At 32.5% G+C, this 26,846-nt stretch overlaps 1 protein-coding gene across 6 annotated transcripts; it reads left to right on the top strand.

Annotated features, from left to right (window-relative positions):
- The first annotated feature begins 811 nt into the window (after window positions 1-811).
- LOC128230113 (paired box protein Pax-6-like) lies at window positions 812-24,605 on the top strand. 6 transcript variants are annotated; one of them, XM_052942126.1, is made up of 11 exons: window positions 812-1,119; window positions 5,682-5,835; window positions 8,056-8,121; window positions 12,756-13,102; window positions 16,185-16,392; window positions 19,308-19,457; window positions 20,638-20,720; window positions 21,046-21,215; window positions 22,208-22,308; window positions 22,628-22,771; window positions 23,034-24,605. In XM_052942126.1, the coding sequence occupies exons 2-11, from the start codon at window positions 5,781-5,783 to the stop codon at window positions 23,147-23,149; spliced, it is 1,440 nt and encodes a 479-aa protein (XP_052798086.1). In that variant the 5' UTR covers window positions 812-1,119; window positions 5,682-5,780; the 3' UTR covers window positions 23,150-24,605. The 6 variants fall into 6 exon arrangements, with proteins under 6 accessions (XP_052798086.1, XP_052798088.1, XP_052798089.1 ...); XM_052942128.1 differs by having other exon boundaries at window positions 5,685-5,835; XM_052942129.1 differs by lacking the exon at window positions 812-1,119 and adding an exon at window positions 5,021-5,224.
- The last annotated feature ends 2,241 nt before the right edge of the window (window positions 24,606-26,846 follow it).

Below are 26,846 nucleotides of genomic sequence, written 5' to 3' on the forward strand. Positions count from 1 at the left end.
TGTTATTCAACTGTAATGGCTGATATGTGCATTTCCGGAAATTATTATGAACCTCCTGTAAAATATGAAATATTTCATTAGCATTAAAAAGAAAATGACCTTCAACATGTTCACTCATTAAGAAGCAGCCTTGAAATCATCAAGAATGGAAAAAAGTCAGTTAATTGCAACGACAAAACACTTGTAAATGTAAATCATTGAAATGTCAATCATGGTTTTAATATTATGTCTTCATCATAAAGGAGTGGTTCTCACTATTGTCATAATATTTTTTACTTAATTGTGAAAATGACAAAGCGCAAAAGTGTACACATTAAAAAAAAAAATATCTTCACGTAGGCAGATGGTATGTTTTTTACAAAAACAATATGGCAGTTGTTTACAAATTTCAATAAACGATGGCAGGTACAAACCGTTTAGTACGATCAATGACTATTTTCAGTGCTTATGCAGTGTAAGCCTTCAAAAATATCATGTTCCTGAAATGTACATAATAAACTTTAAACAAATATTATTCTAAATCGCAAATATCCAGTATATGATAAATGTCCATTGCTTTTGAACACGTCTTTTTACAAAGTCAGCTACCGAAGCGCTAGTGTGTAGTATCGGATTACACATCAAGCGCTACCGTATTGGCTACTGGTTCAGCTAGCTCCTCCTCTGGGCGTATGCTTTACGCTACCGTTGGCGCTCTCGTTTATGGTTGAAAAGATGGTTCTGATTTTAGGCGTGATCTTGAAATACTTCTTGTAATAAAACAAAGTAGTGGAAAGAGAAATCGTGCCTAAAATCGTGTTCACTGGTCACATTAGACCACCGTGGCTACTGCGAATTCTGCTGTTACAGCCAGATTTTAACGATAAGCAGAATAGCACTTCATGTGTAACGTTTTTCATAGGCGATTTACGATTAGTTTTTGCGTTTGTGATTTCTTCATCGTCTTTAGACAGATATTTTCTAAGTTGTTTCTCTTGAGTGATTAAAACGTTGCTTTCATTGGACATACCTAATTGGACATAATTAAACGGTTGAACACTGTGACTATTACACTTGAGCTATCTATTAAATGTACCATGCACTACTGTCAACTGGCCGGATAATTTTCTCTTACTTACAGTAAGTATTCTTGCAAAACTTTTCCAGTTTCTATTATTTTAATATATTCATACTAAGATGTATCCTGCGATCAAGATGACGGTTTTTTATAAGTCAGAACATGGAGATGAAAAAAATATTTATCGTTTTTGAAAGTTTTGAAATGGTATTCAAAAATTAAATTTAAAGAAATATTTTCAACTATAAATTTATTTTTACCACATATCGAAAATAACATTTGAACCTAGAGCGTCTGAGAAAATATTTAAGTGTATCTCAACACATTAGTATTTATATAACAAGAATAAAACAAACACAATTTAAGATAAATTCAGGAAAACTATGAACTTATCAAATTCTACATTAGTACCTAATAGAAATATTTTTTTCTTTCGCTAAGCTCATGCTGGTTTAGATGGCCACTTGATGGTACTTATCATAGAATATCTTTCCGTTCAATTTACTCAAGACTAATGTATCATATAAAGTCAAGAACCTTGAATTGGTACACTACTTGATCACTTGTAACCTACTTACTATTGAAATTATTTTCAAAACTGAGATAATCATGTTTAATCCACTTTCTTTAATACTTTGCTTTATTTCTCTAATATTAGCAAGTTGTGTATTGTGTGGATAAATGTTAATGCTTAAAAATAATAAGCCAACTTAAGAGGGATTAATTGTTACAAACAGTCCTTTTTAAGAGGTGAAAAATCCTTGCAAGATACATCTTTCGGTTACATCTAAATAAGCATAATCTACGTAACGTTTACAGAAGGTGATGTAGAATTTACTGTGCTTAAATTGATGTAATCCTTTTCTTATTCAGTCTTCCTTTTCACTCAAAAAATGTCAAACTATATTAGTAATTCCTGAAGCCTTTCTATATTTTCATTTGGTTACATTTAATTTTGGTTTGCAAATCTGACGTTGCGCGCTTTATTTTTGTTACAATATTAATATATAACTATACTGTTATTTTCATTTATATTTTGCCTTGCCTGGTTGTGCTCGACCTATAGCGGATAAAAAAGAAATTTAAGACAACGTAGACAATAATTATGATACCTCAGTTATACCATATTTTCTTTTTCTTTCTGAGACAAGTCACTATTATTTATTCGTACCCGTGCGTTACCAGTGGTGTGTGTGTGGGGGTGGGGTGGGGTGGGGGGCGGGAGCTGCTGGCTGCTGGCTGCTGACTCTTACATATGGCAGACCAATATTATAAAATGCATATATACAATATAATATTTACTTATGTACCGAATTTCCCATTAATGAGTTTAAGATATATATTGTTTGATAAGACATCCGTTAAAATTTTCTATATCAAGTGTCATTACTCTTTTTTCTTAACTCTGAAAAAATACTTGCGCATGCGTTTCATTATAAGGATCGCATTAAATCTCGTTAATGATAAAATTCTCAAAACGAAGGGCTTGGCAAAAATGTCCTTTTTTGGTCTAAAATCGGTACAGTTTTGCATAAGGTTTCCAAACGTGATATTCGTTTTAGTCATATAATACAAGTTTTTGATATCTAAAGATTTTGCTTAAACGATAATGGGTAATTCGATCAATTAACTTATATGACAGTTTCATCAACACGCGGTTTTCGAAATTGCAGCTAAAATAAGGAAACAAAAATGATATCAGTATAAACTTTCCGAAAATCTTATAGATGTACGAACCTAATGTGGTCATATTTAAAACAAAAACACAAAACATTATCACTGATATAATCACCCAATGACATATGCCTAAAACAAGTGTTTTCGTCCCGGGGCCAATACACTATCTTTGAAAAGATAACATGATACCGGTATGATACATACTTTATCACCAGATTATAATTATAAAATTGCTTTGCCTTGAGCCTTTTGTCTGCGGCAAATACTAGTTTATCGATGCAAATCAAAGAGAAGTACTTCAGATATACATAAAATGTATTTTCTTGTAAAATTTAGACCCATTGTTGAACATGCACAAACCATTTTGTTTGATGATATCTTTAAGCTCCGAACGTGTGACGCTTAAATTAGTAACACACTCAATAAAAGCATTCTTATATCAAATATTGCAAACACTACATAAAGATTAATTCTAAGAATATATCATTGTGTATGGTAATCATTTAAGTATGTACTCCGTCTACCGACATGAAACAGAGATGATTTAGTTACATACATCAATACAATGCATTAATATTATAACATCTTCGTTCATTTGATAACTTAAATAAAACCTATATAGGAGGATATGCATAAAACCAACTTCACAAGAAATTGCAACAGTTTAAAGATTTCCTTAATCAGAAAAACGAGTATAACAATGTTCAACAAACCCGATCTTGATGTAATTAAAGGTTGATTGACATAAAATGTCTCTATTTTTGTCAGACAATTTTTCTTCGTAGTTTACAACTTAATCTTCAACTGCTTTATTTACCGTCACCTTAGATAAACTGTCACTGACTGAAATGTTTGAAATATTTTCTGAAAATAAATACGTTTTGTTTGCTTATAGTGTAGACAATGCTGCATCGCATTGCTTGGAAAATATATTGAAACACGAATTATGGGCGATCTACTAATGGACTAAATGATCAAACATTTTGACATTATGCAAAAAAAACATCCTTTTAAAAAGGTCCAAACATGAAAAACACACAAACAAGAACACCAGTGGTTTACACAATACGAATAATCACGGGATATCCCAATTGAAGAGGATGGTATAAACATTTTTCAGCTGAAGCGATAATGAAGGGGTCTTAAAACATCGCCTTGACAGCATCCAACCATTGTCAGGGCCTTGTTACCTTTCTAAAGCTAAAACACGACGAGTTCTGCAGAAGTTGGCTCTATTCGACACTCCCTAATCACAATCTTTACAGTAATTGCTGCAAATTGTCACCTTCTTTTGAAAGTGATCGTTTGTCCTGATGAAGTCTCAATTCAAATCTGTGATAACTTAACGACTATCATGTCTTCAGCTATGTTGATTACTATTATAAATCTAGTGGTGGAGAAATAAGAAGAGCATCTAAAATACAAGATATCCTGCACCTATTATTTAGTCATTTTATCCATTAGAGAATTTCCTGAAGCTAAATGTTCCAGAGCAAATTCACACGGGCATTATTCACAATATCGTTTCCAAGACGAAGTATAATACTGTAGAGATTCTACACCACATGCTTTGATCAAATATAGGAAGATATATTAATAAAGTGAAATATGAAGTAGACCTCCTAAATTAATGAAGGTATTATGAGACATATCTTTTAATAAAACCTACAAATTAAATTCATGGTTTTAGATTATTGTCTAGTAAGTTGGTTAATCATGATTGATTGACATTTATCGAAAACATGCATCGTTAACACAACCAAAAGACAAGCCCCACAAACTGTGTCCGCGGCCTTTTCCCAATGTCTTCAATATTCTGGCATATTGTATAACTAATAGACACTACTTCTCTAATCAACTAAAATATCTGACAATAGATAAGTTTTATTACAGGAAAAGCATTCTTTAATTTTTGTGGATTGGTTGCATTTATTTCTTCACTTCACTTTAAATTTGAATGAAATTCTTTAAAATGATCATTGCATGATTTTAAGGAGTTAATATCTTTGGAAATTTGACACAAACCGTAAACCAGCTTTTTTTAAATGTAAGTATTAAGGTATGTATATCATTCAAATTACCAGCATTTGAAATTTGAGATGCCAGATAATCCTTTATGTGATTGGTCGGTCCCAGCGAGAAACGAATGAGTTGGAAATGATTGACTGATTAAAATATACAAAGAATCCAGTAGCCAATGAAAAAGCTCGTTACAACGAGGTAAATATGCTACCTACGTTAATTATATCATTCACAGGGTGAAAGCACATACCATAAAGTGACAAATTGTAAAGAACATATTCGGAAAGATCACCCGAGTGGAAGGAACGTGTTAAGCCTACTCAGAGAGATTCCAAAATGATGCTAGGTTCTAAAGATCATGTGCTATCAGTTCTAAGAGGATATGTCATACATGGAAACATCAGTTTATTGTAGTTGATTGAGGATTGTTTATAAAATTGATAAACTTAGACTTATTTGGAAAAAAAGGTGATTGCTGCGCAAAATTATCTCCCTTCGACCACAGAAAAGGATTATCTTAATTGTATACATGCATTTTATACATTATTGCGGATATTAATATGTTAATAATCACATAACTTCATCTTCATGAAAGAAGACTATTAAGTGGCAATAAACAAAGCACGCAAGCTGATATAAGAAAGTAGTTAAGGAGAATTTCCTGAGGTATTGGAGACCAGAAAGGCAGATGTCGCGACATCGGGAAAAGATAATGATGTCATGAAACAAAACTGACCACAGTGTTCTGTCGTGACCTGCCGTTAGTGACATGGAAAAACGCAAAAGGGTTCATTTACGAATAAGGATAATACATGTATAAAAATAAGAAGCTGCTTTTCAAAAGGATGCATTAGTAAGCTTCTAAAGTTATTGGTTATGTAAAAATACACGGGTTTTTACAAAATTGTTTGTTTACGTTTTTAAGCAGAGCGTACGGGTCGGCGCAAGAGAAGAACTATAGTTGTGTGCGGGGATTTGAACTCGGGATTTTGTGAAAGGGCAGCAACAACAACTATTCGGTCTAATGACCATGACGACTATGGAACACTTGGATGAAAAACCATTGGCAAACAGTAAAGGTGAGACTGCTTTTTTGTTGTTGTTTCTTTTTTCAATTTATGTATTTACAGTTGTTTCCTATCGTTCAAAGTCGCATGTATTTATTTTTACGGAAATGAATAGGTGTATGCGTTATTTCTGTATTTTTTTTTGCTCTGATGTCATGCTCACGCATCATTATGATCATACATGCGGTCAATCAATTAAAGTTTTAATACTTTTAAAAATAGTGCATGACAATTGTAAAAACACTATTTTGTGGTATTTCGTGTTCAATTTGTTGATAATATTTTTTTATGTTTTAGACATCATACTTGCATGTTATGAATATTTTTTATTTTGTAACTAATGGCTTGTTATTATTTGAGGTATCAAGTCTTATATTTTCACTACTAATATTATTAACACATTTGAAACAACAAGATACAGAAAAATCTCCACTATATCGCATTGTATTTATAATGCCTTGTTGGGCCAAACTGTCTGTATCTAGAAATCTTTCACGTTTCCAAATCGAAGCTCATGCATTTTCATAAGATGCCTCAAGTAAGCCTTCGATAATTGTATCCTGATCCCTTCGTTTATGCCCAAATGAGTTTTCATCCCGAAAAGTGACCTAAAACATCTCCAACTTAAGCAATATCACAACGATAAGGCCGTACTCCGTCACACTAGGCTTATGTACGCTAATTTCACAAATACCCATGTTTTATTTGGCATAAAACTAAAGAGTATTAATTTTTCGGCATCATTTCATTCTAATCTCACTCAAAATTAATTCAGATTCACCGTGTTTGTGGTCCTTGTTTAGGAAAATCACATTATTCACTGCACGATTTTTATTACTTACGCACTCAACGAAATATTGGCCATGTCATTTTTATGACAGATAACTTTGAAATCAAATCAACGCTGAACATTTTGTTTGCTAGATACTTTGATATTTTTGTAGTTATTTTCATTTTGATTGGAATAATAATAATAATAATAATAATAATAATAATAATAATAATAATAATAATAATAATAGTAAAATGACATAATATAAAAATGCATATGTTTACTATTCTTTTTGCTTAACTATAAAACTATTATAGTTTATATTTAAGTAATTTGGTTTTAAACTATAAAAGCTACAAAAAATAAACAAAAATGAACATATTTTTAACTATTTAAATTTACTTATTTTATTTCAACATAAAATAGGAAAAGAAGAGTCACAAATTAAGCTTTACATTTGTTTATAAATAAAAAAAATCATAGTGTTTCCATATTAGAAAAAAAGAACAAAATGATTTTGTATATTAAAATGAATAACACGAATTTTAAACAGACAGAATTTTTTTTTAATAAAAGTGCAATGAAAGTCATCAGAAAAAAATACACAAGAGGATATGCTTTTGACATTTTACACCAAAACTCACTTTTAATTTCAATGTATTGTTTAAATATGCAATGTCATACAGTTTTCTTAAAGCACACATTTCTTTTTAAAAAAAGAAAAGAGGATAATCTTCTAAATTGTTTCCCACATTTGGGCATGTTACTTTTTGTATGCATACATTCTCCTTCAGTCAGAATTCTCACCTATAAAGATATTCTGGGAATTGGTATCTGAAAATATTCTTGGACATATTTGTCTCCACACAGCTTTCATGTTTTTGATATTCTGAAGTATCTCTCTTTCAAAATGAATTGTCAAGTTAATCTGGTGTTGGGCTACCATTTCTTAAACAAAACTAACCGTACTGATTTGTCCATCAAATTATATGCTTTGCAATCTTGGACAAATCTAAATGGCACATAGATTTATCCTTCAAGATATACTTGGGTTCTTGGACAAATCCAGATGCTACACGTATAAATTATGTCCTTCAATATATCATTTTGGCTCTTGGTCAAATTCAGATGCCACACTGATTTGTCCTTCAAGATATTCTTTGGGCTTTTGGTCATATCCAGATGCCACACGGATTTGTCCTTCAAGGTATTCTTGTCTGTTGGTCAAAACCAGATGCCACATGGATGTGTATTTCAAGATATTTTTTTTGTCTCTTGGTCAAATTCAGATGCCAAAGGGATGTGTATTTCAAAATATTGTTTTGGCTTTTTGGACAAATCTAGATGCAACACGGATTTGTCTTTCCTTTCACGATATGCTTTGTTTTCAATGCATTATTTTGGCTCTTGAATGTACAATATTCAGAATACTGGTCACATAAATATTTTGTTTATTCCAGAAGACGAATCCAGTGGTTCTGAAGGTGGATTAAACAGTCTGAGCAAGAAATCCAGGTCTAAAAGAGGTAAGTTTCTTTCTAATAGAAAGTACAGGGACAGGCCTAGCAGGCTTACATTTACCATGCCCGCGTTTAAAGGCACAGCGGACAGCTTTCATTTATGACAACATTTTTACTTAGCTATGTCGTTATTGCCTTATTTTGGGTATGCATACTAGATACACACATGAAAATAAACCACAAACACGGAAACGTAATTAACAATTGAAACGTAATGCACTGAGATATTTATATTCTGATTAACAAAAAAAACCCAAGCTATTCTCAATTAAGACATCCATGAAACATTCTTTATATGAACAAAACACGCGTTCGATTTTGCTGACATAGTAATTACCTCTCATATCAAATTAACAGTGTTACTTCTAAATAGATGAGATTGTAAAGCTTTATAACTTATTTATTAAAGAGATGAGAACTTAAACGCGATGTAAAAAACGTTACAATTCTACAAACGCTTTAGATAAGTATATCAAAATACGCATAGTGCATTTTATTATCGAATAAAGTAGTGATAAAACAATATTGTCATTGATCAACCAACCATTCAAGACACTTAATGACAAATTCAGTTATAGATTAGAATTAAATATGCATTCGCACTTGTCTTGTAGTATTCATTGCATTAATTGTAAAATATTGATAGGCCAAAAGCAAGCTTCCATGCACAATAATGTCCGTAATATCTTAAACAGAAAGCGATTTTTCATAACATGTTTTGCAAACTCTTATGACTAAAACAATGTCAACATATGCTACATTTTAACATCACTTGTAGGCAAATAACAACAAATCGATAGTTCAATGACTTTCAGGGGAATATTTGATGTATGCAAATATTTAATTAAAAAGTAAAAGTCCACATATGAAAATGTGACACATTATCAGTAAAACAGATCATTCAAGTAACACATTGTTGCTTTAAAAACACAGGGACAACAACCTTTAAAGTGCTCCGTTATTTAAAATAACGTTAAGGGAAGGTAGCAAGCACATGACAAAAGACGTTTACTGTTCACACTTCAAGTTTTGATATTCCATAAATTGAAAGCAATTGATTTTTTTACATTGCGTTACAGTCCAATCAACTGGTATTTGTACGTGTGTATGTGATGTTTGTTTGTTTATTCTCTTATTCGCTGTCGTTTGGGCCTTTAAACAGGGTTAATATTTGGATTTTTGACTAATGGGTTTATCCCTATTTTATTTTTATATGCATCAAGGTGCAGCTTGGCAATCTATTAAACCATGCATTGAATGAGAATCAATAAAATAAAATATAAGTGATGTAATAAAAGCCAATGGGAGATACCAAGCAGGCAAAATCCTACTATGATAATGTTTAATGACATAATGATAAAAGAGGCAAATACCCACAAAGAAACACCTTAACGATACATGCAGGGGATGTAGCCTATTTACTGTCGGCAAAGAAAATGCGAATACAAAATGAAACAAAATAAGTTTGTACAAAATAATCTAAACAAGGGTCAGTATAAAATTGTTTGCGTTTCCATTGAAACAAAGTCAAAGACATTGTTTTTAAGGCGGTTACCCAAACATTAACTGATATTGTTTTTGATACTTTCCCAAAATAACATAAACATAATTTGACTAACAAATTTAAAATTTAATAGTATGCCTCACAACATGACTCACAAACAAATAAAACAATATGACTCACACACAAATAAAAAATATGAGTCACAAACAAATAAACTTATATAACTTACAAACCAATAAATCAATATGAGGCACAAACAAATAAACTAATATGAATGACAAACAAAATAAGTGTGTATTAGTCACAAAATGAAATAGTACAGTTTAAGACAAAATAAAATAGTATGACTTACAAATCAATTCAATTGTGTGACTCCCAAACATACTAAAATTGTATATCTCGCAAACATTTAAAAATATAAGACTCCTAAATAAACTAAGTAGTATGACTCACACACAAATAATATAATATGACTCACAAACAAATAAACTTGTACGAGTCACAAACAAAATAAACTGGTATGAGTCACACACAAAATAAAATAGTATGACTTACTAACCACTTAAATTGTGTGACTCCCAAACAAAATGAACATGAATGAGTCACAAACAAATAAAATAATATTACGCACAAACAAAATAAGACATTATGCCTCGCAAGCAAAGTAAAATTTAAAGACTCACAAAAATTGTTTATGACTCATAAACATAATACAATAATATGACTTACAAACCAATTAAATTGCGTGACCCCCAAACAAACTAAATCTGTATCACTCTAAAATTGTATAACTGTCAAAATAATTGGTTTATATAACAATATTGTAATATGAGCTCAAATCACATACTATATAACACACTTTTTCATTTTTACTACTTATAGTAACAATTTGCATGTTTATTTGCCGAATATGTTTGTTTAAGATAACCGTGCTGAAATGCATATTCAATATCATTTACACAAAAAATCTTACACAGTCAAAACAATAATACAATGGAATACTATAACACACTAATCAAACATTGGTTAATGCTCTGACATATACAAAATTGTAAGAACAGGTAACATTATTAAAACACGTACAAAAAAGGGAAATGAAAAAAATATTACATAGAGACAGTTTACGAAAAGGGCTCTGTAAAGTGATATAACACAAACAAAATGAATTGTATACTGATATTACAAAATAAAGACATTACATAGTATTATTACACGAAAAGGTATTGCATAGTGATATCCCTTTAATAAGATATGATTGTTAAATGTTATTCTGATGTAAGTTGTATCCTTCTACTTACTTGGATCAACACATGCATAGCTATGCTTTACCCGGGAAGTTATAAACGGAAATTCTGCAAGACATGGAAACATTTCTGTTATTGACTGGATCTAATTGAAAACGATATCAAAGAGAACCGCGTGTCCTCACCGGAAGTGGTCTCAATGACTTAGAAAGAATCAAATGCGCTCACCGAGGTGCCGTCATTTAGATGTCCATTAATTTGGATAATGATTATAAATGATTTTCGATGTATACTTAGTCATGTACATGCTTTGTAGGTATTCAAAGTCCATTTAAAGGATTAGGCGAGTCAAGTATCTATGAAATGAATTTCGTCATGTTTAATATCGTTTAAAAAGAGAAGGCATTAAAACTATGCTTTTGCAATGCATAGTGAGGTACTGAAAAGATGTTTTAGATACTGATATAAATTATAAACAAAATATGCTTTCAGAAGGAGTATGAAGACAGAACAACCGGACGAACTCTTTTCAATCACAAAACACTCCTGTTCTGAATAATTGTATTACTAGAAAAATCAATAAATTGCTGTATTCAACCTTTAGTTTTTTTTCTAAAATAGTAGTTGTGTTAAAAGCGTCTTCTTAGCATTTTGTTCAAGTTTTCATTCATTTTATCATATAATGTCTTTTTTGCCCGAATCAAATAGTCGTATACCATAAGGAACATTGTTTTGCAAATGACAGTGATTCATTCATCGCGTGTTGAAAAGGAAGACATGGGGCTAAAACTCCTCGCTGGTAATAGTAAAATGCCATGCACGGGCAAGATAGAAACTAAAACGATGTCCATTTCCTCGGGCGCATGTATGAATGATTTACGAAGTACCTGTCATCATCGTTGTCCAATAAACAACTCAAAAAGCGACAATGTACGCGATCACGTGACTTAATTACCGGGGTCAGAGTTGACCATGTTTCCTTCCCAAGTTCTTTTATCTCAGCCTTTAGGAATTGTCATATCGTGACGAGTATATGTTATGAACTCCTTTTCATAAGATTTACGATGAATATGATTTGATTGTAAAATATCATAAAGATACATTTTCTTGGCAATAGTTATTATAATGTTTGAAGTGTCGTCATAAAACATAACATTCTCTAGTGAAGATCTCTTTGCTCTCTATATGTGCTACAATGCAATACATTGAAACAAAACTTCCTTAATGCCCTCTTGTAATTTACAAGCATTAAAGCACTGAATTACAAATTGAACGCAGAGAAGATATGAAATTTCAAACAAAATGTTCCCTATCAAGTAAAACAGGAGTGTCACTGGAATCGTATTATTTCATGTTGAAATGCTCACTCATGCATAAGCTTTTCTATCAAATTAATCGAGGAACAATCAGTACCACCATTTTAGTAAAGTAACTGCTCAACCATTTGTAAATCATTATGAAATGCATCTGGTCTATATCGAATATCAGGAGCGGTTTTACTATGCATTGCAGAAGCGAAAATTATGTAAGACAAATGATTGTAGGGAGCATGCAAATCATTCGAGAAGCTATTCTAATGAAAAGTAAGAGATGCAATTCCCACTAGAGCAATGGCTGGTATGCATGGTTTTAATTTACAAAAGGGAATACATTGATATTATATCTAATATGATGAACATTGTATGTATGTTTTGCCGTCCAAATGCGAGTTATGCGTATAAAGATATGAGAACAACTTTATTTATTTATTTTTTATTATTTTATTTTTTTTTGGGGGGGGGGGGGGCTTTTTTGGGAAAATAGAATGCATTCTAAAGAACGCAAACACTATAACATTGTAGGACATTTTTAAAATAAATATAATACAAACTATAACCTTACATCCTTTGCAGGTCACAGCGGAGTCAACCAGCTCGGAGGGATGTTTGTCAACGGACGTCCCTTACCAGACTCGACTCGGCAGCGAATTGTGGAGCTGGCACACAGTGGAGCACGACCATGCGATATTTCTAGAATCCTCCAGGTGTCTAACGGATGCGTCAGTAAAATCCTCGGACGTTATTATGAAACGGGTTCAATTCGGCCACGTGCAATCGGTGGAAGCAAACCACGTGTTGCAACAAATGACGTATGTAGTCACGTGGCTCAATATAAGAGAGAATGTCCCTCTATATTTGCCTGGGAAATAAGGGACAGACTACTTTCTGACGGGGTCTGCAATCAAGAAAATATTCCAAGCGTAAGTTTACTTTTTGTCAAACAGTCATTACAATTTGTCTTGTTGCTCAAAACAGAGAAGAATCATATATGTTTTTAATTCTGTACCTTTTACGTAAAAGCTTAAAATGGTGTGTCCCTAGTTGCAGTTCTCCGATGATTATACAATCACTGGTATATCAATGGAATATGAGAAGCTACAGGGAATACTTCAGTAGTGGCAAATCATTTCTTAAGACCACAACCCTCATATTATCAAGCGTTGTTTTGTATTTTCATGTGCGCTGCAAAAGCAAAATAATTTTTATAACATCAAGATATAAACACTAACGACGGTAATTTTCCCTTTAAAAGGGCAGAAGAATAAATCATCGATATTTAAAATCAATTAATTCAAACCAGTATAAGGGGGCGATGACAAACCATTTACTAATCAGTACACAGACTATAGCCAGCATTGAAAGCATCTTGGGTCGCTATACATCGTTCTCAGCAAGTAGCTTCACCGCCATCGCCTAATGCACGGCTTCCCATCGAGTCCCTTTTCTTCTCTCGATATACGGCAAGGCATCTGCGCCGGGCATACAATATCGTTAAAAAGATCAAAGGAAACCGACTCTAATCATCAATACAACCATGTATAGAAACGTAAGGGATATTATATTTATCGCGTTTGGTGCGAAATAGGCTATATTCACATGTGTAAATGGCTTAGTTTGGTTAGAAGCACGTGATTTGTGATTCATTGATTTATAATGATCATAAGGTAAACAACATATCACTGGTTAATATACAAGCAATAACAACAAATACAATCATTAGTACATGTATTGATATTAACTGATTTTGATCCTGTGATAAATACGTTTTTGTTGTCTGGAAAGTGGTAGAAGAATATCCTATCAGTTTTACTCAAAACATCGCCTTGTCTTGTAAATTCCTCACTCGCCAAACTTTTAATCAGAACTGTCTGACTAATGATTTCCATAAATCCATAATAGGTGCCATCAGTGTCCAACTGACAAATATCTGTAAGCCAAAATCTCATCTTTTTGCCAATTTCTAACGCTAGAACCAGCGAAGAGGAAGATTTAAGAAATCAAATCATATCCTTGGCTTAACTTGAACTAGAAATGAGGGTACGTTGAAGGCATTGAAACAGGAGTACACTGAGATTCCTAGAAAACAGAAGATGTGCAGGTGCTCATAATTCGTCAGAACAATGTAATAAATTGAACGAACAATGCAAAATAACCGTGTGTTTATTCAACATTAAATATTTTTTTGGTGACATGTTAAAGTTGAAATTATTGCTTTTCTTTGATCTGTAATATTGGAAATCAAAAATTGAATCGAAACATTATTTATTATCGACAAATGTATCACATATTTACAATTTCGTGAATTAAAGTGTCATCTGAAAACAAATAAATGAAGTATAAATGCACCTTCATTGAACAATCTTCTGACCTATCGTCATTGGACGTATTTCCCATCGAACAATGCTCGTATTGACATACGAGAAATAACTGGTAGTAAATTTTTAGGCTCATGTTTCATTTTGAGTTTCTGCCAACTAATTTTGCACTGATACCGGAAAAAGCTTTTGAATGTGATAGATAATGTCAATCGGGAGTTCAAATACAGAGTATATAAATGCACAGAAAACAATTATAGAGAAACGATAAAATTATTGAATGAAAGGTTCAATGACTTTTTTGCAAACTTTTGCCAATGTTCCACTGCACCGTTGTTGGAACAAAGCTATGTAGTCAGAAGTCTCAAGCTGGCGTTTTTCTAACAAAGAATCTTTGACATTCAAAATATGTGGTTTATTGAGTGACATATAAATGAGGGACATACTCGTGTAATTCTGAAAATTCATTTACCACTATATGAGAAAATTAATTAATTGAGCTCTTTTTTACATGTCAACGTCAAATATTTTGTTCGAATCGACTCGCTGCTTTAGAAATTGTTCCCGGTAACTACTGGAAACCAAGGGTTGCATTAAAGCATTCTTTACCTCTGAGTGAACAAACTGAATACTTCCCGCAATTCCTGATTGTAGAAGTGGGTCCACAGTAGTCCATTCGCTGGATACCATTAGGGCCGGTCTAGGGGCTAGAGAAGGGAGCCACTTGAGAGCGTAGGGTCAACCAAGGAGCTCCTTTACTCCCTTAACTCTTCAATTGTCCTTGTTTATTGACCAAGAAACAGGGACACTTCAATACTAGACCATATGGCTAAATTTGACTTCTATATTAATTTGTTGAGATCTTGTCGGGAGCGGTTGAGACGAAGGCAATTTAGTTAGTTTTCGGCTGTTTGGGAGTCTTTAGATTCGTTTCTACAAATTGTATTGCAAACATTTTGGAGAGGATGAACAAATAAAAGCACGTTGCGATCGTGTAATTAATATAAAAGATCCTCCTTATGTTGTTGACTTCATGGCGTTTTTGTGATGTTCGTGTTGATTCAAAAGTTCATAGAATTTTGTTGGAAAATAAAATTAAATATGCACTATAGATGTTTATTCGCACGATAGCTTGATAATAACATCATTTTAATATCCCCTAAAATGAAATAAACAATAAATCATAGTCTACATTTTATATCCGTACAATTGCTTCAAACAGTTTTAACTTAATTCTATTATTTTATTCATTGATAATGGGAAATGAAAGTAGTTATTATGTATTTTTACTAATATCTTAAGCTTTAAATATTTCATTATTTATTTTTAAGTCTGTATTGTTTGTACTTATAGTTTGTTTGTTTCTGATAACTATATTTCCGTATAGTCCTTATGTCTTTATGTTTATGTCTTGACCAATTCTAAGTAGTTTGCCTCTATACAGCTAGTAACTTAGCTTGTCCTAGTAAATCAAATGAAACTATAAACTGTGCTTCTCCGATGATCTAGGAGCAATATTTCGAAGATTTATCTCAGAGGTGATGGTCCAAGTTGTCATTTCATTGCTCATTTTTGAGAGAATACTTACATTTTAGATACTTTGTATATGAATGTGTTATATACTGTCAGGGTCATAGATGCTTTCTCTATCGTGGAAGTTCACAAACTTGTCATTCCCATTTTTTAGGTTTCCTCAATCAATAGGGTCCTTCGGAATCTGGCCACGGAGAATCAGAAGGTGATGGGTCAAGGCAGCATGTACGACAAACTCGGACTCCTGAACGGTCAGGCCTGGGCTCGCCCGAACCCTTGGTACCCCAACATGGGCATGCATGGGATCAGTGCCCCCACCTACCATCAGCCCCCGAACGCCCATCTTAGCATGGAGAAAAAACGTAAATATCACACTGCTGTTTTTTTAATTAATTGTTATTTTTTAGACTTTGAATGTCTCAATAGACCTCTGTATGTATTATACATTGTGAAATCCTAAGTTATTGTTTGTGGTTAACATTGACATCAGAAAATGATCACAAATGTTATTAAAAATATTATTATTATCACTCTTATCTGGTTAATTTTTTTTCTATTATTAGCTTATTGTTTCATTACCATAATAATAATAATAATAATAATAATAATAATTATTATTATTATTATTATTATTATTATTATTATTATTATTATTATTATTATTATTATTTATTATTATTACTATTATTATTATTATTATTATTATTATTACTGAAGAAGGAAAAATTCTTGCACACATCGTTTTTTCACCAAAGACACGCTTTAATTGAATTATGTAATAAAATATACATGTGCTGAATATACAGACAAACTCAAGTACCATTTATTGTAAGGAGACTTGTTTTGACGCCAGTTTGTATTACAAATACTTCTACAATGAAATCAAATGTAAATAAATCCAGATTATTGCCACTCGAAATGGTAATATTAGTTTCTCTGTCACATTCATTCGGAAGTTTAACAGCGAGTCGGATGCTACAAAAGCATCATCGGCAACTTTCAATTGTGTAATGACAAGCGAGAACTTTCATTCAGCAGCCATTGAAGACTCAATTAATTTCTGTCCCTCTTTTAAATTCAAAATGGATTAGGAAAGAACTGTTTAAAATTGTTTGCATTACGCGATCGGTCATTGAGAAAAGTGAATTTTGGGTGTTGACAGAGGGGGGAAATTCATTTGATTGTGTAAACGTCGTCACAATGTCTGTATCCTCTTTTATAGAAGCATCTAATCCTCCGCCATATAAACATCACTGAAGAAGTTGGTCCGTGTCTTAAGTGTGGCGTGCTTCTAATCCCCCAATTTTCATCAATCTTTTCCACCTTTGAAGGAATGCTACTTACATTTAATTTCTTCATTGGAATGTCAACGAGAATACAACATAATAGTCTGTCTGTTATCTGTTCGGAAGAATCCTAAATAAGAAAGAGAAAGAAAAACGCTTGTCATTATCAAATATTCAAACCAAGGATTGCCATAAACGTTACGTATTATAGCCTATTTGTAGAAAGTGAACGAACATTTTCAGCTGTGGGCTCTTATTAACAACAATAAAATCTAAGTGTCTATTTCAAAATTGGCCCATAAATCGCCACTGAGTAAAAAGAGTCGTTTTGGCCACCATGTTTACGTCTATAACGCAAATGTCTAAATACGTGAGTGACTGTCATTACTTTAACAAGGGTGATATTATGTATAGACCCGAACGGCCGCTTGTCCTTAGCCGACCCCATGGACCACTCTAGCGGTAATATTTAATGATTTGCCATATTCTTCTTGCTTAACCCATGAACAATGGTTCATATCATTACTCCTCTGGTTCCAATGGCCAACCACTTATTACATTAATTTTTACGAGACATTACAAAATAGTTATTTAAATTACAAAGCGGCAAGGGTCGAGACTAAAACATAAAATGGCAATAAACGTGTTGACCCCAAATGACCGAGCCAGACGCCATTTGAATCTGTTTTAAATAAAACAACAGAGAAAAGCCCGGTGGCAAAAACACGGAGTAAAGTTCATCACCACCGACGTGTGTGTTGATTTATATAAATTTATGCGCCCATTGCTCTTTTTTTCCACGTTTTTCATGTAAACTAGCGTCTCTTCCTCAAGTTTACTGTATTTTAAAGCGAATTACCTTCTTACAAGACAACTCGAACTCTAACAATACTTCTGTGAAAAACTACAGAAACAAGCTCAGTAGCCAAAAGTCTAAAAAAAAGCCATGTTTGAGGTATACCCTAAGTAGTTTATTTAATCGTTTGTTTCTGCCACTTTTCTGAAAAGAAGCAATCGAATTCTTATCACATATATGATTATTTTTAATAAGCCATATATTACAATGCCTCGAAATCTGTAGCATTTTCAGCTCATAAGTGAAAGTCGCGCGTGGCAGCATTTATCCTGAATGTCCTTGTAACTTTTAGTGTTGGGTAGAACATGGTGTCAAACGAAAACAGGGATATCGAACCCGCTAATTTTCGTTTGATTATATGGAATTGAATATTATATTTCTGCTAATGACAGTGTAGAAATTTGTTATATTGGTCCGTAATCGACATTCCTCAATAAAGTTCAGCCCTTGGGGTTCTCAGCTTTCCAATTTATTTGATCAGTCTGGATTTTATAGAACCCGTTTCAGGCGTCAGTTCGTTTTTCATTTTTTTATCGTTGCAACATCGTTGCAATTGTTGAATAATACCTTTTATTAACATCTCCTCTTTTAGATTAGACCAGAAACAATGAAATATATGTTTTACAGAGGGTGGAGGTCCAGTTTTAATTGTTTTTTGCACATTTGATTTAAACATACTTATATTTCAAAAGAATGCAAGTCGAACATGTTCAACTTATCAAGAGAAAACATATTTAACACGTTCCTTAGAGAACATATTTGCAAACGAATCTTTATCATATGTATACTTTGCAAATGCAAGGCTAACATAGCTCTTATACAAAACATTTTTCGTTCAATGATAGTGTGTTGGTGCCAAATATTGCATCAACAAAAATGAACATGAACAAAAATAAAAGAATTTAAATTGCAACAAATCAACCAAGTACCTTAATAACATTACAGCTATTACATATAAAATATTTGTCGGATGTTGCCCTTTCCATTTCAAATGTCTTTTCTATTGTTATTATTATAATTATTATATGTATTATAAATCTATAATTCTTATATTTATCATTAATTATTATTATTATTATTATCATTATTATTATTATTATTATTATTATTATTATTATTATTATTATTATTACAGACAACGATGCGAACTCCAGTTCTGATAGCAACCATAGTGATGGTGCAAAGGGTTCCGAAAATGACGAGCAGATGAGAATGAGGCTGAAGCGAAAGCTGCAGCGAAACCGAACCTCATTCACAGCATCACAAATAGAAGCTTTAGAAAAAGGTAAGAACTATATCATCAAATGACTTATCTTACGAGCACGAATTTAAATTGGTATTTCTTAGCTTTATAACTTTGACCTTTATTGATATTTTAATATTTCGTACCATTAACCTCTGAAACCTTGACATACTTGTTGTCTGAAATTCTTAATCTGTCGATATATTGTTTTATGTATGTTGCTAACATGGCCTTTCTTTACTTACTTGCTACCAAGGACAGATGAAACAAAGCTTAAGCATAAAGTAAAGAGCAGTGAGGTGCATTCAATATTGTCAAAGGCAATCGGCAAAAATATATTTCATTTTTAGGAGACATTTGTTTAGCTGTTGTGCTCGTTTCTGCAGTTTCCATAGCTTTTAGGAACTGTCCATTATATAACCGATGAAATTAGCTAGTTTGATGGAACGGAATGTCTTATAAGAATTTTGTAGATTATCTGATACATTGGATTGATAAAAATTACAGTTCCAAGAACTTTATTTTAATTACGAACTCATATTCACATGCATAATACGTTATAAAACAAGTGTCAACAATATCAAAGCCATGTCAGACCAATCCGTAAGAGTTAGGTATGATGTGCATGTAATTTCAAAACATAATGTGCAATAAAATCTCTGATCAAAGCACCTGTCAATTTGAATCTATTTGCAGCACTGTTAACAACATTTTTGCTGGAAAGATATTATGTACAGCTAACAAACTAACTTGAGATTGTCATGTCTGTGCAAGTTCTATCACAGTTGCCCTTGTTATACAAGTCCAAAATTCAAATTCGGTTTGCGGGATATTTTTCTATGTTTTGTTTGTGTATGGACACAGTGCATGTCACCCTCATAAATCACGATCTAATTAATGTTGTCAACTTGCTCCTTGGCGTGTCTATGAGTCTTGCAAAAGACCCGGGCCTCTATCTTGCTACACCTGATCGAGTTAGTATGGGACGGATCTTTGGTCTTTGTTATGCCGACTGTCCTGTGACAATTGTTTCAGGGTGCGTCTTGGGTCATCTACCCTCAGCGACATAGTCAAATTACCTCAGAGTTCTGATTGGGATCCTTCTTGTTTACCACTCCCATTTTAGTCATATAAATGTGTTGCTTTCTCATTGAGTTTGAGAGTTTAAATCATTTAATAACTTAATATGTTTAATTAATTTTCTCGACTATTTTATTTCCAGAATTTGAGCGTACGCATTATCCAGATGTCTTTGCGCGAGAGAGATTGGCGCAAAAAATAGATCTCCCTGAAGCAAGAATACAGGTTTGTGAAGAACATATTTCAGAACTTTTGAATATTTCGAAACACTACAGATTAAAATTATAATTTCTTACTCATAAACAAATTTTATAGTGTTGTTTGTGATTTTGATTTTTATTGTTACAATGTACTTGTTGAAAATAAGAAAATCGAGGTAATCGGGTGGTGGCTAAACCCCTTTGCCAACCACTTTAAACCTGAACAAACATATAAAAAAGTTAAATTCCAAAAGTGCATGAGATAAACAGTTTTGCCGAATACAAATGTTTTCAATGAAATAATGTTCAGACTTAAATGTAAATATAAAATCTTTTTTTTTCAACTGTAGGTTTGGTTTTCAAATCGCCGCGCCAAGTGGCGACGTGAAGAGAAACTGCGCAACCAGCGCAGAGAACCATCCGGAGGTTCCTCTAGAATCCATTCACTGAATCCCGGCTTCAATTCTATGTACCCTTCACTTCAAACCATCTCGCAGATGGGATCTGCAGAACCTTACAGGTAGCTAGAATATTTATTTATCTATATATTGTTTGAAGAATACATAGATGATTTGGGTCATTCACAGGTTACCAGAAGTTTGAAATAATACCTAAAGTTTTGACATGAATCAGCTATAGAAAAACGAACACAGATGGCCGTCATAAGATATTTACATAATTTATATTATGTCAATGTACAATGTTTATTTCATAACTATTAGAAAATACAAAACTTGATAACAATTTATGATCTGCGCTATTTAATGCAACATAAGACCAGCATTATAAACCGTTACCAACATAGTCAGAGATATGTTTATGCTCAGGATAACAAAACTCAAAGACATTTTATTTCTTACATGTTAACAATATATTGTTTTACTATTGAATGCAGTATAAATATTTGTTACATTTATTATCATAGCTTTATTAAATTCTTATTTTTACAAAATATTTTCAAAATGGTTCTTTTAATTTTCTCCTATTTTAATTTGTTGGGTAAGTTTTTCACGGAATGAAGGAATTCCAGATACTTTCAAAAGCCTAAAAAAATTGTCTTTGGATTTAGGTTGTAAATTCAGTAATGATTTCAGATTAAAATGTTTCATCCCTTTTCTCACAAATATAATCTAATTCTTTGATTTTAATAATACATGACATTTCACTCTGATGATTGGGTCATCTTATGAAATATGTGGTTAAAATATGAATTATAGGCAACGAAAGGCTAACTTGAGATACATCAGTATAAATTATTCAAAGTTATAAAATTATTGAAATAAATGATAAATGTTCATATGAAAAACATTCTGAATAATAAAAATATAGAATCCTTTATTTTGCCAAGAAAATAAAGTTTAAGAAATGGAGATTTTATTTACCTCATTTGTTGCAAAAGATTTTCATATGAACCCAACAATTTGGCATGGTCAAGGACTTAATGCGATTTTTAAATTATTTTTTTTAATTTCAATTCATAAAGTAAATTGAACTCATTTCTTCCTGTTTCAGTGCAATGCCCCCGGTGCAGAATTACTCCCTCAATAACACGATGCCCTCCAACCCCGCCTGTCTTCAGTCCTCTAGCTCCCCCTACTCCTGTATGATACCAGGTAATGGAACAAATTATTCATTTAAACAACTCACAGTTTTCTTATTAAGATTTGTTTAATTAACATTTTAAAAATGAAGAAATAATAATACATTCAGATTTATTATTTCAATTTCTACTTCTCGTTTGAGCTATTTTTATAAAAAGAATACACAGGATAAAATCATACTATGAAAGGCTAAGATAATTAGCGAAATAACCAGAAAATAAAATATCAAAGTTTGATCTCATCACTGCCGACCTAATCTGTTACAAACTCAGTTGATCATACTAATCACAAGACCTTGCAGTATGTTCAGTTTTGTTATCATCTTCTTCAGACTATCCAGGACCTCGCAGCTATGACGCCCTCTCTCTGAGCGCGTACTCGAGATCTTCGTGCAGTGCGGTGGCAGCTAGTGTTCCCAACCATGTCACACACAATTCACATAACGGTGCGTCCACCGGTATGACCAGCATGCTAAGTGATTACACAATTTTGGCTTATATCTAATGGAAACAAAATAGAAAAAAACCGTTTAAAATTATTTCAATTTGGAAACTTTATAAGGACAACGTGTATCATGATGACATCGCAGACGTAGAATTGCTTCAGTATTTTTCGTTTTATACTTAAATGAAATTGCACTTCTGTCACTAAAACACTTTTGTAAGAAAACTATGTATACTTTGTCAAATCAATGTTTTCATCAATAAAGTTTAAAACTTATGTTATTTATTTTGCAGGTTTGATATCACCCGGGGTGTCCGTTCCTGTACAAATCCCGGGGGGTGGGCCGCAGGATATGGGGGTCCATCATATGAGTTCCATGTCGTCACAGTACTGGCCTAGAATACAATGATAATTATTGTTTAAAGACGTGTTACTATATTAAGTAATGCATACAAAAACGCTTGCGCATGCGCGAAAGAAACAGTGACGTAATCGTGATCCAAACGCGAGAATATTGTTGGACCTAAACTGTTATATATTATGGTGTTTTTTGGAGGCAGCAAATTAGCGACGGGATATTTTTTTAATTTAAAATAACTGTCGTCGTGGTGAAAAGGACATGAAGGTGACATGGCGACATGCCTTGAAATGTTGAAGAAAATGTAGTTGTCAGATGAAACGTTCTCTGCAGGAAATAGCGGGGCTCGCTTAACATGAGGAGGGAGATGCACTCAAAGAGGACTCAATAAATTGAGAAGAGCAAATATGACAAGGGAATAAAAACATCAAAGTGAAAAAACGATTTGTGGCATAAGTTAAGTAAAGATGGTTTTGTGGTTAGGACCTTTTACTGAAAAACATCCTAACATTGGGTTGAGGCTTGTCTTACAGATGAAAGACTGAACATGTATTACACTGACTTATGTAATAGTGGTAAAAGCCTTACGAAGGGCATTTTGTTTGATAAATCTTACAAATAAAATCTAAGAAAACAGCCCTTCATTCGGTTTTCGATCATTGAAATCCCTTCTTTTCAAAGACATTAATCTGTTATCACAAGATGCATCTCATGCTTCATATTTCTTCTAAAGTACCGGTTAGTTTTATTACAATTACTTTTGTTAATTTTTATATCTGCTATAATAGTCTCAGGTATTTGTTGATTTTGGTGTGTCATAATTTTGCGTACTTATACTCGGGTACTTAAACTAAAAAACAGAAGTATTCTCTAGTCTTCGTTTTATTTTATTTTAAGTACAGGGTGTTTTGAAAACTACCATCGAAAGGAATGGATTATCCTTAATTTATGTGTGCAAAATTAATCTTAAGCTGAGGTTCATTTCAGGCCAGTATATTCTACGCTACTAATTGTTCTTATACCTTTTTTCATTGTTTTTACTAAAATGATTCAATATATCTAACAATTTCTTACTCTTATCGGATTTGTGACTTTTGTAAAGTTTATACTGATATGAAAATCAATGAAGAAAGAAAAACAATTCCCTACATCATGTATGAATCAAATAAAACATCGTATATAAATTTAAAATTAAGGCAGAATAACACTATCACAAATTTGTGCTATGTTCAATGTGTTCTTTTTAATGTTGTTGATTTCTACATGTGGGTATCTAAACATTTTGAGCATATACTTTTTTCACATTTATCGATGCTTTTCTTCCAGATTCATATTCATTGTGCTATGTTTCATTAGTTCTGTAAACTTACTTGTTGAATGTTTGTGATTATTTGTATATTTGTGTAATTCCTATTTTATTAGGGCTGTTTAACAGTCCTGCAATTATATATATAGCCGTTTCTCTTTAATATGTAAAACCTGGAAAATAAAAAAAAATATAAACCTATGAACTTGTTTGTGATTGGTTGATACAGAAGAACCCGCTTGTTTGTAGATATTTGGGCTCTACAAAATTTACTGAAAAAGTTTGAAAAAAAAACAAAAAAACGACCAGCCATATCTATATTAACTTATTTATACATTTAAAAAAATATTTTACCGAAATATCAAATTGTGGATTGTAAATTTAGCAGTCACACTGTACAACTTTTTTATTTTATTACAATTTTTAATTATGAAGACACATTACTAACTTGCTTAATGCAAGAATTCTGGTTAATGACGTTGTTAATTGTTGTACTCATAATCATAGAAAGATAATTTCAAAGCAACCAAATGTTTATACATATATAAAACCAAAACATATAACTGCATTATACTTCATCATTTAAGCATTTTCAGTGCTTAAATTAATTGCTTTCATCATATAAATGCACAGATTACAGATACCATATCAATTATGCATAATGCAAAAATGTCAAAACTATTACAATTATGAGTTTGATCAAAACGTCTACAAAGGCTATTTTTTAAGATAATTAAAATACAGGACAGGCAAGATATGCAATTACATTCCGGCTCTATGAATGCTGGAAGCTTAAATTAAATGTAACAGCGACTGTTGACACACACACATACACGCACACACGCACGCACGCACACACACATACACACTACGGCGCTAGCTTCGTCGTCATTTTCGTAATCTCAAAGGATGTTTGATATAGACAAATCTTGCACTATGACCCTTTGGGCACACACACTTCTTCCATATCAACAGTAAAACACGGTAATGAAATACTGTCATACTCCCTTGAATTTCATAAAAACAGCGGTGGAATGTTTTCTGAGATACTAACATAGGCTTAAAAATATATCAATCAACCGAAAACGAAATGGAAAAGGCGAGTAAAGGCACGACAAAGTTAAATCTCCAAATAAGACGGTTAGATATTTTGATATACATTTTTTATTCCACCAGTAATAAAGAGTATCGGTCAGTACAACTGCGTTTGTTCCCGCAAACCGAGTTATTGGTTTTGTCCTTATTCCTGGTACAATAATTTTCATTGTTATACCCGATCACATTATTGCAAATCATAGTTTTGAAAGACCAACATTAAATCATAAACTTAGGTGTTGGTATCTTTATTATACTTCAACAAATAATCGTCGTTGATAGTTTTCTTAAGCTCTATCATAGCTTGTCATACGATATAACAATTTGATCAAATACCGGGATAACTTACTCATTTTAATAACAGTGAAGCAAAACCAAGGACGCTCTAACAAAAAAGCTACTATGCGTACATTAAGTAGGTATTTTCATTCACAAAACATACTGAGTTACATTTTCTAAGTGACAGATACATCCAACTTAAAAGACTTTATTAAACTTTGTTTTGACAAGAAACAAAATAGTTACATTTTTTAGATAAATAAACAATGAAAGTAAATTATTATTATAAAAAAAACACTCAACACATTGTTCAAGGTATGCAGTCAACACTCTTTAATGTGCTGAACCTGTGAATTTGAAATGACTTTGTAGTAAATGACCTTGAACTTTGTCCATGCATCAAAATGACTATGTATATTGTTTACTACTTGTAAAGAATGGTAGTGGCGGAAACGAAGGGGTCGGGAGAGGTTTTCTTTAAATGTTTTAGGAAGCCGTTTCTATGAGTTTACCAAAATGGGTTAAGTTGCACTGAAGTAACACTTCAGCGTTCTTGAACAAACATTACTTATTCTGTTTCTGTTATTCTCAGGGCTTGATGGTCCTTGTGTCATATTGATATAGATGTCTAGCTCTTTAATTTATACTGTGTATGCAAATGAGTTATAATCGTTATCCGTTATTTGTCTAGCAATTCCGTTTTCAATTATAATTCAATCTGAATTGAAAGAACAATATTAATAGTTTTACTGAGATATGCAATGGCAGAAAAATAAATGTCTGCGACTAATCGCATCACAGTACAGAAGAGTCGACAATGTTCCACCAGCTTAGCAGCCCATGGTTGATCCATTGAAGCCACTTGAGTTTCTTGCGATGGCGTATGTGATTTCACAGACAGTTCATAAGCAACGAGCGAGCATACATTCAACCCAGATTTAATGCTAGTGATGGCAACTCTTTGTATATAGTTTTTCTTAATGTATGTATGTCTTGTTTATGGGTCCGTCTGCCTCTATATGACTTTTATTGAATCTTTGTTCCATATAGCAAAAGCAACGCCAGTTT

Source organism: Mya arenaria, chromosome 4, assembly GCF_026914265.1.
Source record: "Mya arenaria isolate MELC-2E11 chromosome 4, ASM2691426v1".
Taxonomy (NCBI): domain Eukaryota; kingdom Metazoa; phylum Mollusca; class Bivalvia; order Myida; family Myidae; genus Mya; species Mya arenaria.